Below are 15,089 nucleotides of genomic sequence, written 5' to 3' on the forward strand. Positions count from 1 at the left end.
GCTAGTCTCTTGTGTATTCATATGTGCACAACCCCCCCCCTTACATACATTCAGACTATTTGCCCTGTCTTTGTTTTATACAAGTCACTCATGCACAAAGCATATCAAATTCCTCACTCTCCTCCCCCTCCCCCCTCACTCTCTCGCTCTCTCACTCCCTCTCTCTCTGACTCCTTTCTTTCTTTCTTTTTGGTGAGTGTAGCTAATAGGAGACACATGGGATGAGTGTGAGATACGGGAGTTGAGTTGCTCCAGTGAACACCAGCCACCCTGTAGAGCGAGCATTCCTTTACTGCACTGTAAAAATGAAAAGAAAAGAAAAGGAAAAAAAATATGTATAAAAGAGAGAAATGAAAAGGAGAGCGGGAGAGGAGGAGCTGTGAGAGTGTGATTTACGGACGCTGCTGAAGGCTCAGGGCTGTGTGTGTGTGTGTGTGTGTGTGTGTGTGTGTGTGTGTGTGTGTGTTCTCACCGTGTCCGGCTGGAGGAATCTCCTTCAAACGGATACGGATCAGTGAATACTGCCTTCACGTTCAAAGACAGAACCACTGCCGCCTCGCAGGCTTGGGGACGTGTAGGACTTGGGTTAACAAACTTTCTTGCAGCCTTAAATTTTCATTACAGTGACGCACTCTGACCATTTATATTGCCTTACAAGATTGTCCTTAATGTCTAAAGTCTGCATCCTTTTTCTTTTATGCAATAAAAAAAAAATCTTCATACTGATGTGACATTGATTGATAGCCTCATCTGTGAGAACCATCACAGACACGATAGTGATACTGGGTGTGAGGCGTGCTACAGTGTATAGAATACATACCGTACAGGGCATGCTTGCTATGAGTTGCTATGTAGGTTGGGTGTCATTAAAAGTCACCTTGAGTAAGTATGTCAACATAATGTAAAGTATCTTCCAGCAGGACAAATCTGATTTTCCCCTCTGGTGACATCACATCTGGGCGATATTCTTAGCACTTCATCAGTCCTTTTCTCACGGTGGGTGAGGACGTTGTGAAAGGTGTGGATGAAAGATGAAAGACATTAATATGAACACCACATTTTATATAGACCTGGTTTTATTACTACAGCCCCTTCAGCTGTTTTGGTGAACTTTTGATGTTTTAGATGCAAAATAAAGGTTATTATCAGCAGCTGTTGTTTTCAAATCTAGGACAAATAACTGCAAATAATTCTTATTCTTTCATATTGACCTACTTTCTAGTAGCAGATACGAGGAGTTTGGTGCATTAGATTGATGCCAAGTGTCAGGTAACGTTTAAATCACAGAGTTTCTGAGCATATCTCTGTGGTTTATGAATTTAACTACACTGTCATTAATAGCAGGCCCCAGTCTAGGCAGCAGCAAGACTGAAAATCCTACAAAGAACAATTTGCCAGCACTTTCGGTCCCACATGTGTTAACAATTTAAGTAGATTAAACAAACAAAGCCACAGATCAACACCCTTCTTTTATTAAATGATGATTAAAGTCACACTCTCATCTAATCAGGGACCACTTTTATCTTCAATGTAAGGGTTTCAATTAGCTCACTTAATTACAATGGAAGAAGAGTCATGTAAGTCTAATAAACACGTTCCCCAAATGAAATGTATTCCTTCACTTCAACACTCAAATAAGTGTACTTGGCATGCTGGTGCATACTGTGTGTCTGGTTATTGTTGTGTGCCTTTTGCAGCTGCTGATGAGTGTGTAGCAGAACAATGCGTACGTAAAGTCACGTGTGTATCACTGTAACAACAATAGCGCTTTGGAAGCTCTAACTTTCCCCTGTGTCATTAATCAAGGAAAACATTCACAGAGACACGTTCGGGCAGAAAGTTAAAATGTGACGCGCTGACTTCCAAATGGTGCCGCAGACTATGTCAAGCTACGCTGTCATATATATTATGTTTGAGTTTGAGCACAGCGCAGAGACTAATTTGGTTTGGTCCCCGTCCCATTGCTCCCTCCAGCAAAATATCTTCTCTATACTTTTCCTTTTCATTCAAGCTCGGTTTTGCCAGTGACAGACAGTTTTAACACACTTTTTTGCGTCTTGGAGCTGCTGCATCTGCTCCACGGCCGTCTCTCTCATCCCACTGGAGCTGTCATACCTCATAAAGTTTGTGCCCTGGGACCACCACTTAACCCTTTATTGCACCTGCCCAGTGCCCCCGTGGCTGCTGCTCTGCTTGTCTTGTGGTCCATTTTATTTCCTGCTCACACACTAACTGCCACTCTTCTACCAGGGCTTCAGATCATCAACTCCAGGTTTGCTGTTGCAGTCTTACCCTGGAGCTCCTCTGTTTGTTTAATTTAATTAGATGCAGAATGATTTTCCAATGCCACTCATAGTCCTGAAGTAGAGCTAGAGTATCTTCATAGTGATGCTGAAACCTGCACGAAGGGATACTTACCCTGGTCAATGAAACTTTAGCAAATCCCCAACATCTCATTCATCTGCAGGAGTGCCATCCAAGCCCACAGCAGCAGCAGCAGCAGCAGCAGCAGCAGACAAACAGCAAAGTGGCACAAGTGCCGACTGAGAACAGAGTCTCTTGCCTCTTTCACCTCCCCTCACCCAGACAATCAATCTCTTCTGACCTCTTGCTCACTCCATTCCAGCCTGGAGAACAGGATCCCAGAGGATCATCTTGAGGCACTGCTGAGCATCTTTAAGAGGTTGTAGACGACATGTGGGTGACCAGAGCCAGAGACGGATGAGAGCGTTTTGCCTCCTTCCACTACACACCAGGGTAGGTGCAGCTTGCTGCCGGCAGTTTACCAGCATCCACAGCAGCTCAGCAGCTAGGATGATTGAAACTGGTCCGGTGAGGACTGAAGATGGAGAGATTTCACTCTTGACTCCAGTAACATCGCATTACCTGGTATCCAATATTTTAAAACAGACCATGATTTGATTAATAAATGGAAACCAGCGGAGGTGTGGGGTGAAAAGAGCAGGTCCATGAGGAGCCTGTCCACCTATTTACCTTCATACAGCAGCTGTTTGACAAAAGGAGGTGATGAGTACAGTTGGAGAAGAGGTCATGGTCTCTGTTTCACACTGTGTGAAAGATCCCATTTTAAATTCACTCGCCCTATGTCTCCTCCACTATTTGCCCCTACAAGTTATTCTTGTCTTTGATGGGTGTCAGAGGTACAAAGTAAGCTGAGCGAGGATAGTCTTTCCAACATAGTAACATCTGTCCAAGGTGTTTCCCCTCCCCAACATCTAGCAAATGCCATACGCTTTGTCTTGTCAGACAAAGAGAAGGATTAAAAACTCACTCATCACTGTGAAGATGATTCATTGTGGTAAAGCTTCTGTTGAATCAAACACAACGTTGGACTTGAATGTGGTGGAAAGAGCGCGTTGTTATTGCAGATGGTAGGAGCTGGACATGAAATAGTATTTATGTCATGGTTTACCACTGGATTCATGTTGAGGGTGATGGCAGCACCAATAAAGAAAAGAGGGATTTTTATTCTGATAAATTCATTCACAGTCGGTCTAAATGAGCACTATTCTATTCATATACTGTCTAGTGCAGTGAAGTCAAGATTTTAAATTAGTATTATATATATAACTATTATATTATTATGACATACAGGATAATAAAATCAATCAGTCACACAGGCCTGGTGTTACCAGTCAGGTGTGTTGGCATGAATGATGAAATGTTTTTCTTTTAAAAACTGGTTTAAAAAGTTTATAATTTGCACAAAACAATATTCTTTATTATTCTTTTTATTTATTCTTTATTTTTTCCATCTTTATAAAATGTGACCTACCAAACAAAATGAAAAAGGAAACCTCAAATTCAAGCCATCTTTGCTTTTTTTCAAATAATGCCAGGCTATGTTCCAACAAAAAAAATATTTGTAATTTTTGTTTCCACAGATACCTGAAACATTGTGTACCCATTTAATGGGAACAAAGAGTGAAGGAGCCCTTTGGCCGCTGAGTTAATGGGAAGCACATTGCTCTTTTGGAGATTTGGAAACCTTCTCAAAAACGAACCAAACAACAGAGTGGGTGGTGAAATTACATTATATTATAACCTCTCTCTATAAACCTTCTTTGTACAGTATATTCGAGTTAAGACAGATCTGGTCAGAGCACCACTCTCGTACTTCAGTTTACACACATGATTTGGAGCTGAGCCCCAGCACATAATTCAGCTTTATTCTAATCCACATTTTCAATGTCAAAGAGATATTGTGTCATCATTTTAATTGTCTACTCCGCACACTTGTCACAAGTGGTTTACTGCACAGAGCACCTGTATGTACATGAGTGCTCTCAAAAAAAAAATCTCTCTCCAGTGAGTGAGTGTAGCCTGAAATAATAATCCAGTTCAACAAGATGTTCTACAGCTTTGTGGGAGGCGAGGCTCTAGATTTACCCCTGTGGTTATCAGGAACCAAAGTAAATGCTTTTAGTTTAACCTCAAAACATGCTCATTGAAGATTTGTATGTAGTATTTATAACATAAACAGTCAACGCTACACTCACAGCTCCCATGTACTACAAATCCCAGTTTCACCCCTGAATACAATGATAGATTCATAATATATAGAAGGGGCAGCAGGAAGCCCTGTCTAATCCCTCTCTGGGGAATGAGGAGGACTGAGTATGTGTTTCCTCGCTGAACCAAAGGCACATCTTAAGTTGATGCCAAACACACTGTAAGTCCAAAAGTGTGTGGACACCTGAGCTCATATGTTTGTTGAAAATCACGAGCATTAATCTGCTGCTACAGCAGCTTCCAGTCTTGTCATTTTCCACAAGATTTCAGAAGCAGGCTGCCGGGGTCTGTTCCCATTCACACCCAAGAGCATGAGTGAGATCGGCCGCTGCGACCTGGCTCACAGTCGGTTTTCCAGTTCATCCCAAAGGTGTTGGACGGAGTTTAGACCAGGGTTTTTGTGAAGCTCTTCCACAACAAACTTGAAAAACCATTTTCATGCTGACACAAGAAGAGGTTTTCCCAAATTGTTTCCATGAAGTTGGAAACACACTATTGTCAAAAATATCATCATCACATATTGTGTACTATATTAATAATCCTTTTTTCACAGCAGATGTTTTGACTTGTCATGGTAGGAAAGCCACAGGTGTTACTATTTAATATTTTAATATTAACAATAACTCTGTTGTATTCAAGTGACCCAGTAAGCCGTGACAGTGTGACAGTGAGTCTGCACGCACACCACCAGGACACTGAAACTGAAGCAGCTGAATGTAATCCAGCCATCATTCATTTTATTATTTACACCTGTGCTTTTGCTACCAAGACACATCAAAATGTCTTCTAGTCCCAGGAGTGTCCACATACTTTTGGCTATGCTTTGTAAACTTCAGCCAAAAACCATAAATTTTAGGAAAAAAAAAAAGAATTAGATTCCCAGTTTGAGGCATATTTGCCTGTGAGTTTGGACGTTGCTACACGGACACTCAGCCAGGACAAACAGTTTGCCACCAACCCACTTTCCAGTAGCTACCAAGTTAAAATGAATCCATACTAATTAAAACGAGTTGTGTTTTTGGCTCATCGCTTCTTCAACCTTCCCTCTCTATCTCACTCATACACCCTTATCTTCCACTCCTAATGGTGCTGGTTAGACACACAGGCAAGTTATTCTGCTGTTTCTCATGCTGGCTCACTGTCACACCGCCAGGACGTATGGGACACTTGTTAATGTTATCACTCACACTTTTGTTTTTCCTACTGAAACAAGTCAAAATGTCTACTACAAAAACATTTTTAAAAAAGAAAGAAAGAAGACAATAAAAAACTGATTTGTCAAATGTAAATCATAAAAATGTGGCCTTACAGCCCCTTTGAGTATAATTTTATTTGAAAATGTGCTGTGGTCCATGTGGTCCTTTTAGCCAATTTATTCCTTAAATACCACTATGCGGTTTAGAGTCTCTAAATGCCACTGACCCACCAATGGATCAGTCATTACAAACTCAAGCTGTGAAGTTAAATATAGTTCAAACCCACAGGACTTTATTTAAGATTCTAGTGGTGAAGTTTCCAAAGACATCTATTACAGTATGTCAAGCAGAATTTTTATGGAATTGAGTTTTTTTTTTTTTTTTAATGCACCAGACAACTAGAATGTTTCCATTTGAAAAACATGGAGTTTTGGATTTTAATATTTCAGTGTAGAAATCGGATAGTTTCCATGAAAGTTTGGAACCGATGAAGCGCTGGAAGAAGCTGATACAGGAAACTATATATGATACCGTCAGACAACGTTAAGTGAGATTATTTTTCCAAAACAAAATGCAATTTGTGAGTAAATAAAAAGAAGGGAAAGAGAGGTTACTTCTCTTCACAGTTATGTCCTCACTTACAGTAGACAGAAACTTCTCACATGGGAAAGATTGGAGAAAAATCCCCATAGCATTTAAATATTTGAATCCAAAGTAAAATTTTAATTTTAAATGGTCTGTGGTTGTATCCTGGATATCTCCCTTTCATGGATCCATTTAATCTGGTCGTTATACTATTCTTATAACTATTTAGGTGAAGGAAATATACTGCGTGTGTCGATCATACCATCTTCATCTTTTTTAATGTTTTCTTATTGTGAAAAAGAGACTACAGGCTGAGATTACTGCAGCTCCCAGAGAGGAAGCACACACTCACTACATTAGACACTAGGGCCTGAACACTAACAAATAGTCTAGATGTTGTAGAAATTATGAATGAAATGCTGTTACTGCCACCTACTGGAGCACAGTGCAGCCTCCCTTTTCTAATGTTATGCTTCAGAAAGCAGAAAACATTGAACCATACCAGAGTACTTTGAGTATTTGGACTTTATTCTGTAAGAATAAATTGGCCGTAATTTGTTTTGTTTTCTTACAAAAAAAAAAAAAAAACTTTAGGGTACTCCGACAGTTTATTTACACATAAGTTACTGCAGCTAGTGTTTTTGTACACAAGGCTTCATCAGGTCCATGCACATTTAACAACATAATTCACAACTAATGATAGAAAACAGACATTACATTCTTTGTTTGCACCTATTTTATATAATTAAATCATAGATGACTAATACATAATAACAACATATCTAATCTATTGGACGAGTGTGTTTTCAATGTCCAGCTGCAGAGTGTCATACAGGCATATTTTCCCTCTTGTGAACACTTCGCATGTGTCTGCCAAGAGACTCCATCCATTTAAAGGATTTACCACAGTAATTACACACAAAGTGTTTCCCCTCGGTGTGGATGGTCTGGTGTCTGTTCAGAGCGCTCGTTGTGATAAAAGTCTTTCTGCATATTTCACATCTGTATGGCCTCTCCCCCGTGTGTGTCCTGATGTGAGCTGCGAGGTGGGAGCAGTTACTGAAACGCTTCTCGCAAACAGAGCAGCTGTAGGGTTTTTCTTTACTGTCCTCGCTGCTGCTGTTGCTGTTGTTGTTGTGGAAGGGGTGGAAGGGTAACGTGGTGTCCTGCAGACTGGTTTTAAGACTTGCAGGAGATGAGATGAAGTCTTTGATGTCTGACTCAAGGCTGTCCAGTTGCTCCGCGTCGTGACCCATCCAGAAATCCCTGTGGCTCTTCTGCTGCTCCTTCTTGATCTGTGAGGGCTCCGGGTGCTCCTGCTCCATGCTGCTGCCCTCATCCTCCTCACAGTGCTGGGACTCGGGAGCCTCCACAGCAGGGACTGACTGGTGGTGCTGCTGATGATGAGGAGGAGGAGGAGGAGGATGGTGATGGTGGTGGTGATGGGTGTGCTGCTGCAGCTGGGCTCCAAGACATCTATCTGCCCGAGGGTCTGAGGAAAAAGACACACAGAGCAAAATCACAGTCGTGTCATTGAACTAAGAATGAATGTAAAAGTGAATGAGGTTTGGCTGCAGTGAGATTCAAACCAACCTGACTTGAGGAGCTTCAGCTGCATCCTGAGACGACTGATTTCTAAATCTTTGGAGCGACAGATCTCCTCTTTGTACTCGGCTATTGTCTTTTCAACAGCTCCAAATATCTCCTCCGCTGCCGCCGTCAGCCTCTCGCTGAGAAAAGCCTTCAGTGACAGCATTTTGCACATTTTTACAGGAAATGAACAGCTTTTAGTTGCGCTTGGAGGCGTATTAGTGCGAGTCCCTGAACGTCACGCTTCGCTTGTAAACACGGACATGAGACCGAGCCACGCAAAGTGTTCAATGTGGGGAACTACCGCCCCCTGCAGGACCGGGGGGCAAAGGTCAGAGCCCAGATCTTCTCCAGGCTGCAGAGGGAGGCGGACTCAGTGGCCACTTTATACAACTGTACAGTCTCATGTAATCAGAAACAACCAAGATGTTAATGATGTTTTTTTAACACTGTCATAAAGTTAATTTACTTTCGCACTGAGGTCATAGTGATGGTGAATATCCAGAGGTGAACCTAATGAAGTGGCCGCTGAGTGTATAATGCAGTCTGCAGTACAGTACATCAACGCAGTACTTGTTGACCATACAAAAACTACAACATTATAAGCTTTATCAACGCTTTTATTAATTGGATGAAAAGCACTACTAATAGCTGCAATGGTGAAGGCCTAAGGGTGACTCATGCATTTTTCTTAATCTTGAGCCCTTGTCTTTCCCTGTAGAGAGCAAACCAGGGACAGAATAATATTCCTCAGCAGGAGTAGTGGATTGTTACGAGTAAGGAAGTAAGGAAGCTCAATAGGAGTGGACAAGCCTTTCTTGTCCTCTGACCTTTTAGCCCACTCTGCCTGAAAATCCTGGTGTTGCATAACTGATTAATGCTGTTACTATATGCATATGTAAATGCATATATATATATATATATATATATGTGTGTGTGTGTGTGTGTGTGTTTGTTTTTATTCTACTGAATACTGAAACTGTTAAGAGGAAAAGTTGTTTTTTTAATAAAAAAAAAAACCACTCTTGCCCTTGTCTTGACATTGATATGTAAGAAGTGACTTCAGAGCGATGTGGATTTGCTTCCTGGCTTGTGCAGCGAGTCCAGTAAAGTGGAAGTGTCGTGCGAGGGAGAGAGAACTATTAAGCAGCTGGACGGCAAGTGCTCTTCACGCTGCATTTAGACTTAATAAGAGACCTGAAGTGGGAACAAAGCACGAGATGTGGTGATTAAAATTCTCAGTGAGCTTTGGATTTTATTTTACAGTCTGATGGACTTTACCTGTGTCTGTACAGGGGCATATAATTTGCCCAATACATGAATCTTTGACTGCTTCGTGTCTGTTCTGGTTCAGCGCCGGGATAAAAATAGCAGCGAAATGCTTCTCTGCATGGCATTGTCTTAACAGGAGTCCACTCTTGTAATGAGATACTCTCTCTCTGCCATCCTGAGAATACCACTGGGATTACTGTTGTGTGTGTGTGTGGGAATACACAGCAGCCTGAAGAGCAGGTTATGAATCCGACTGGTATATTCAAGCATGTGTCATATAAAATGTAATTTCAGGGTTTCATGGGAAAGTCATAGGATAGATGACATCGGGGCAAAAGAAAAACAAGAGACAACAACACACTGAAACAGTCTCTAAACCGTTTATTATAATGTTTCCTTACAGCCATCCCACCCTTAAACCCATCGGCCATGACACAATATGGATTACATGTAATGGACACCTCCCTCTTGGCGAAACAGCCAATGAGAGAGAGCGGATCATGCACGTCTACAGGGAGGTAAAAGCCACAGAAGAACATCATAATTACACAAAAGAGACACCAATATTAAAAAGACAAATAAATCTGATTGACAAGAGCTGTGACACCGTTTACACAAAGAAGTTGGTAAACTATTCAAGTAAAGGCGTGGACTGCTTGTCCACCTCAAGGTGTAACTGTCAGTCTTTACAGCTTGAGCACTTGGTGTGGAAGTTAGTATGCACACAGACTTTTCTCAGTGGATTTAACTCTTTTCAGTGCAGGACAGTGCATGTGTCAACCTGTCCCTTTTCTTTAAGACAAAATATACCCAAAAAAGATAAAGGAAAAGGAGGGAATGACATCATTACACAAAATACTTTGAATAAAAAGGGGAAGATGGCTAAGTGCTGAGAGTGAGGGATGGTGGAACTGGATCATCTGAATGGAGCTGGCCTCTAATCTGGACGTGGTGACATTGCAGCTGCGTGGGTTTTTTTAAATTTTCTTTTTTTATAACTTGGCGTTGATGATCTCGATAAACTCTGGCTTGAGGGAGGCTCCACCAACGAGGAAACCGTCAACGTCCTTCTGGGAGGCAAGTTCTTTGCAGGTACCACCGGTCACAGAACCTGAGAAGAAGAAGAAGAAGAAGAGCGCAGACCCATGAGAAGAGACGGACGTGGGAAACCAAAACAAGAATATGATTATTATTTTTTTCCTCTCGTCACAGTGACTGACCTCCGTAGATGATCCTCACAGAACTGGCAACAGCCTCAGATACATGGGTCTTCAGCCATCCCCTCAGTTTGTCATGAACCTCCTGAGCCTGAGATGTCACAAGAACCAGACGCATTATGATGGGTTATGTAAGAGACTGTAGTAATCATAAAATCAGGAAATATTCAGTGGTTTCTAATATTTACCTGCTGTGGGGAGGCAGTCTTGCCGGTGCCAATGGCCCACACAGGCTCATAAGCAAGCACGACCTTGCTCCAGTCCTTTACATTGTCTGTGAAAGAGACGTGTGATAAGACTTGAATTTGTATTTCGCAAGTTTTTCTGTTTTCCACTCTCTAACTCGCACAAACCTCCCTCTGAAATATGTGTTGAAATATTTAGGCTGAGCATATAAACCTCTACAATGGGATTGTGTGGAGCCGCGTACCTGCGATGACCTTGGTCTGAGCAAAGACGACCTTCTCTGTGATGCCGCCCTCTCTCTCGTCCAGCTTCTCGCCGATGCAGGCGATCACACCGAGACCATTCTCCAGAGCGTGGGCTGTCTTCTGGCCAATGAGCTGCCACAACACAAAATGCAGTGATGTTTGTTTTTTTTCTGTCCATCTTACTCATTAAAAAGGATGCCTTACCTTTCAGTGTCACTACAGACAGTGATAAAGCTATGGGATGAAAACCTCCCAGGATTACCTCATCGCTCTCTCCGAAGACGTGGCGCCTCTCAGAGTGGCCCAGGATCACCCAGTGCACACCACAGTCTTTGATCATCGCAGGGCTGAAACAAATAATATTCATAGAATAATTACAAAAATGATCAAATCTGCTCCATTTAAAAAAAAAAAAGATTTTGTATTTGTGATCCGACTGAAGAAGAGGATTTTTCAAGTGACCATGGAGCTATTTCTCTGCATTTCAGCCATCTGCATGATTAAGTTGTTTTCATGTATTCATGTTTATTTGCTCACTATCTATCAAACCTTTGTCATTTTCCTCTGATGGAGGCAACACGTACCTGATCTCCCCAGTGAAGGCACCCTTGGCAACTTTGTAGCAGTTCTGAGCAGCCACACCGAACTTGGCATCCAGCTTGGACCTGGCAAAGTCCAGGTAGATTGCTGGAGCGCCGCACACCACCTCTGTTACGACAGAACAAAACCAGGCTTAGGTTACATTTTATAAAAATACATTTTTGACCAGCTTCCTTAAAGTTAATGGTGTGATAATTTGAAATCTACTTTTGGTACATCAGAAGATATTAATTGGACGTATAAAATAAATTCAGAGAAACTGTCATTTATAATGCAGGTGAGATGGCTTATATTAATACGCATTTGTTCTTCATTTCAAATAATTGTATCACTTCAGTGACGTAGCCTTACTGCCATTCATTTCAAACTGATTTACACCAATGTGCAACAGTTAAGTTAAGTTAGTTATAAGTGTTTTGGATTCTTCACATCAGTAAGACTTGTTGCAGCAGCACTGAAATCAAACACAAGCACCAGATTTGTACTGCCCCACTGAAAAAAATAATATTAACTCACTAAACCATGTTTGCCCATTTTACAAAAGTCAACAGCAGGACAGTCTGCATGAGTCAAGCAAAGTACAGTAAAGCTCAGACACTGACATTCACAATGTAACTATATCTTTGGGGTTACAGGAGTCTATATTAAACACCTCTCCTTATCATTGGTTAGAGTAAAGGTCATTTCTCCACTGTCACTGTACTCAGACCTCTCTACATTAAAGGTCTGAGTTCAGCCTCCAAAAGGTCGCACACATGGCTGCATTCTGCAGAAGTCAAGGAAAAGTCATGAGCCGGAGTTCAAAAGGTCAAATAAAAGAGTTTAGATATCCTTCATGTGAAGAAAATCAGCCTGAGAGAGGAACCAGCTGAACTTTGACTTTAAAGCTCAGTAGAGAGGCCAATGGGAAAACGGTGCTTGGGTTTCAGCCTGGCTCTGTAAGGGGGGGCGACTCATTAATGGAGCAAGGTCCAAGGAGAGGCTGAACAGAATGACAGTTTGCTCCTGTGCAGATCAGGCCTGTGAGAGACATACACAACATTACAGTTACATAACTCCAGTTTGCAGGAGAAGCACAACTGGCCTGTCGACAGCGGAAACAGGCCGAGACACACGCAGCGTCTCCCCGCTGTGTGATCAGAGTATCACGCACTGAACAAATACAGTAGCGTCTTAAAACAGCAGCAACAGCGGCGGCATCTTGTGTATAGTTTGTCTCCAGCCAGCAGGAAGCAGACAGCAACAGGCCAAATGTCTACTGTTGCGTTCAGGACGCGTTGCGTAAATTGTAGGCTGGATTACCACACATGAACAATTCTGACTAATACCCCCGTGGCCGTGATGTTTTTTCTCGCCCTGCTCTTCAGCAACAGACTGTCTCAACAGGTCACATTAAAAATAACTCGCAAAAGAAGCTCACAATAGACTACTGTTTTATCAGTGTGCACTTGAATGCACCCTGCCCTCTCACAGCAGAGGCAGGGCTGGCTGCTGGACTACGTGCAGCTGCAAACGCACACCCACCACCGACATTACTGAAAATCCCATCTGAGCGTCCCTCATCTGTATTCACACATCTCTTTTCTGCCTGTAGGTTTGTGTTAGCTCGGTTGAAAAGCTCACAGTGAATGTAACTTTATTAGGGCATCAAATGTAGGAGATGGTCTGTGATGCTAATTGTGTCATTGATTTATTGAACGACCGAGCCGTTTTTCACTCTGGATGGAAATCAGGATGTGGCATCGAGGAAATGAAACGTGGCTAAAGCAACTAAAAGTGTGATAATGCCAATCAGAAAACTACAGGCTGAAAATTTAAACACACACAGGGAGATTTTGTGTAGCGGTTGTCTAGAGCCACATACCGACATTGGGGTCCACCTTGGCTCCGTTCATGGTATGGATGAGCTCCCCAAGGCTTTTCTTGTCGCCGTTCATCTTCCAGTTTCCACCGACGAAGAATTTCCTGGTCATGTTTGCGGGTTTTTTCGGGAAGGTGTTTGCTGAGAATTAAAAACGGTACCGACAATACACCACTGTGCACTTCGTCTGGGGCAAGAGAGCGGACGTGAGAAAGCAGCGAGGGGTATTTATGAACATGGAAAATTTAACCCCTCCTCTCACTCAGCTCCATTGGTTTATGGCGGCACGCCCGCAAACGCATCTCCCCATTTGAGGAAGGGGAAGAGCAAAATGTCATGCTGCATTCAAGTGCACCTGTTACATTGGGGCCCAGAGGGAAAAAAAGTACGAGGCTAAAACATAAGATGTGTTTTGGTGTCATATATACCACATAGCATCACGTCATCAGAATAGCTTTAGCTTCATGGAAATAAAGATTTAAATTAGAAAATGTGACAAAATATATGTAAAACCTTGGATTTCAGCAAGATGACCCTGAGCACTTGGTCCATTTACATGCAGTGCTTTGCAAAAGTTTTAGGCTCTAAAAGTAAAAACATAATGCCATAAATAATAACTTTCAACATACTTCAGACGCCTGGGTGATGGAGAAGAATCTAAACATCTAAAATGCCTAAAACTTTGGCATAGTGGTGAATACGTGTCTTGAGAGATATGTTTGCTCCCTGACGGCTGAAACAGGAATGCATGTGAAAAAAATCAACAGTGAAGATAAACCTCATAAGCTCCTAATGGCAATTTTTAAGATGCAGTTGGAAAGAATAACTGAGTCCGATAACACATGTAGACCTAGTATTAAAGCAATTTGCACATTAGTTTTTTTATTATTATTAATAAGCACAGAAAAAATATATATATTTAAGCCCCAGTATATAAATCAAAATAACCCCAAGCCCTCATTCTCTTTTTACTCAAAGAAGAATTAAAAAACAAAACAAAAATCTAAAATAGTCCAATGTGACTCAAATTTTTATAGCATCAAAGTCTATTGTTATCATTTATGGAAAATATGCAAATCATTTTATTGTGTGTCACAGGGAGGAAAAAACAAACACACACAGAAACAAATAATAGTAAATGCAAATTATCACATTTTATTATCAAGAAGCACAAATTTGGCTGCAGAATATCATATAGAAAATGTGAAGAAGGATGATCTAAAATTTAGATCCACTGTGTAACTGTTACACAGTGGACCTTTAAGGCAATCTGCAGTCACTTATTTCTGCCCCATTAACCCCATTACCATTCTGTTCAAAGGAATGCATTTTATTAAGCGTTGCTGTATATTGGGTAAACTTTAAATAAAGGGCTGATTTGTTTTAGCATTTGTAAGTCTCCTTGATTTTGAATTTGAATTCATATATATGTATTAGGTGAACCTGGATGAAACTAATGCAGTATAATGGAACAGGCGTTTCAGTAAATCCTCCTTCTTGAGAATTATAATGTTCAGTATTTGCTGAATCTGTTTGAAAAGTGTGGGTTTATTTTAATGGTCAGTGTGGAGGCTGTAATTGTGGTAATGTTTAAGTGTACTGGGATGTACTGAGAAGTGTTCCTAATAGTTTGTCAAGTCTAATTCCTATAAATGGGATGGACAAAAAATTAGGAACACCTCTCAGTATAGGGTTAGTTTATATACAGTGGTGGCCAAAAGTCTGAGACCACTCTCCCATGTAGCCTCACATATTGCTTTCAAAATAAGTCTCAAAAAGGTAACAGGTAAGGTATATCATAAAG

At 41.4% G+C, this 15,089-nt stretch overlaps 2 protein-coding genes across 2 annotated transcripts; both read right to left on the minus strand.

The window, feature by feature from the left end:
• Nucleotides 1-6,903: 6,903 nt before the first annotated feature.
• Nucleotides 6,904-8,157, minus strand: LOC111669917 (uncharacterized). Its single transcript, XM_023426426.2, has 2 exons — nucleotides 7,908-8,157; nucleotides 6,904-7,806 (listed from the first exon to the last, which is right to left on the minus strand). Exons 1-2 carry the CDS (start codon nucleotides 8,077-8,079, stop codon nucleotides 7,142-7,144), a joined length of 837 nt encoding a protein of 278 aa, XP_023282194.1. The 5' UTR covers nucleotides 8,080-8,157; the 3' UTR covers nucleotides 6,904-7,141.
• A 1,385-nt stretch (nucleotides 8,158-9,542) lies between these two features.
• tpi1b (triosephosphate isomerase 1b) lies at nucleotides 9,543-13,500 on the minus strand. Its single transcript, XM_023426429.2, has 7 exons — nucleotides 13,289-13,500; nucleotides 11,409-11,532; nucleotides 11,087-11,171; nucleotides 10,824-10,956; nucleotides 10,582-10,667; nucleotides 10,397-10,484; nucleotides 9,543-10,287 (listed from the first exon to the last, which is right to left on the minus strand). Exons 1-7 carry the CDS (start codon nucleotides 13,395-13,397, stop codon nucleotides 10,169-10,171), a joined length of 744 nt encoding a protein of 247 aa, XP_023282197.1. The 5' UTR covers nucleotides 13,398-13,500; the 3' UTR covers nucleotides 9,543-10,168.
• Between the last annotated feature and the right edge of the window lie 1,589 nt (nucleotides 13,501-15,089).

This window comes from Seriola lalandi, unplaced genomic scaffold (assembly GCF_002814215.2).
Source record: "Seriola lalandi dorsalis isolate HSWRI2012SDOR001 ecotype SW California unplaced genomic scaffold, Sedor1 jcf7180002054825, whole genome shotgun sequence".
NCBI lineage: Eukaryota > Metazoa > Chordata > Actinopteri > Carangiformes > Carangidae > Seriola > Seriola lalandi.

Excerpts from the sequence above, each read along its gene's own strand:
- tpi1b (XM_023426429.2), bottom strand. The coding sequence starts at position 13,397 with ATGACCAGGAAATTCTTCGTCGGTGGAAACTGGAAGATGAACGGCGAC. Across the intron at positions 11,533-13,288 it reads CAAGGTGGACCCCAATGTCG|AGGTGGTGTGCGGCGCTCCA; the intron begins GTATGTGGCTCT and ends CTGTCGTAACAG. Across the intron at positions 11,172-11,408 it reads GCCTTCACTGGGGAGATCAG|CCCTGCGATGATCAAAGACT; the intron begins GTACGTGTTGCC and ends TATTTGTTTCAG.
- LOC111669917 (XM_023426426.2), bottom strand. The coding sequence starts at position 8,079 with ATGTGCAAAATGCTGTCACTGAAGGCTTTTCTCAGCGAGAGGCTGACG. Across the intron at positions 7,807-7,907 it reads GCTGAAGCTCCTCAAGTCAG|ACCCTCGGGCAGATAGATGT; the intron begins GTTGGTTTGAAT and ends CTTTTTCCTCAG.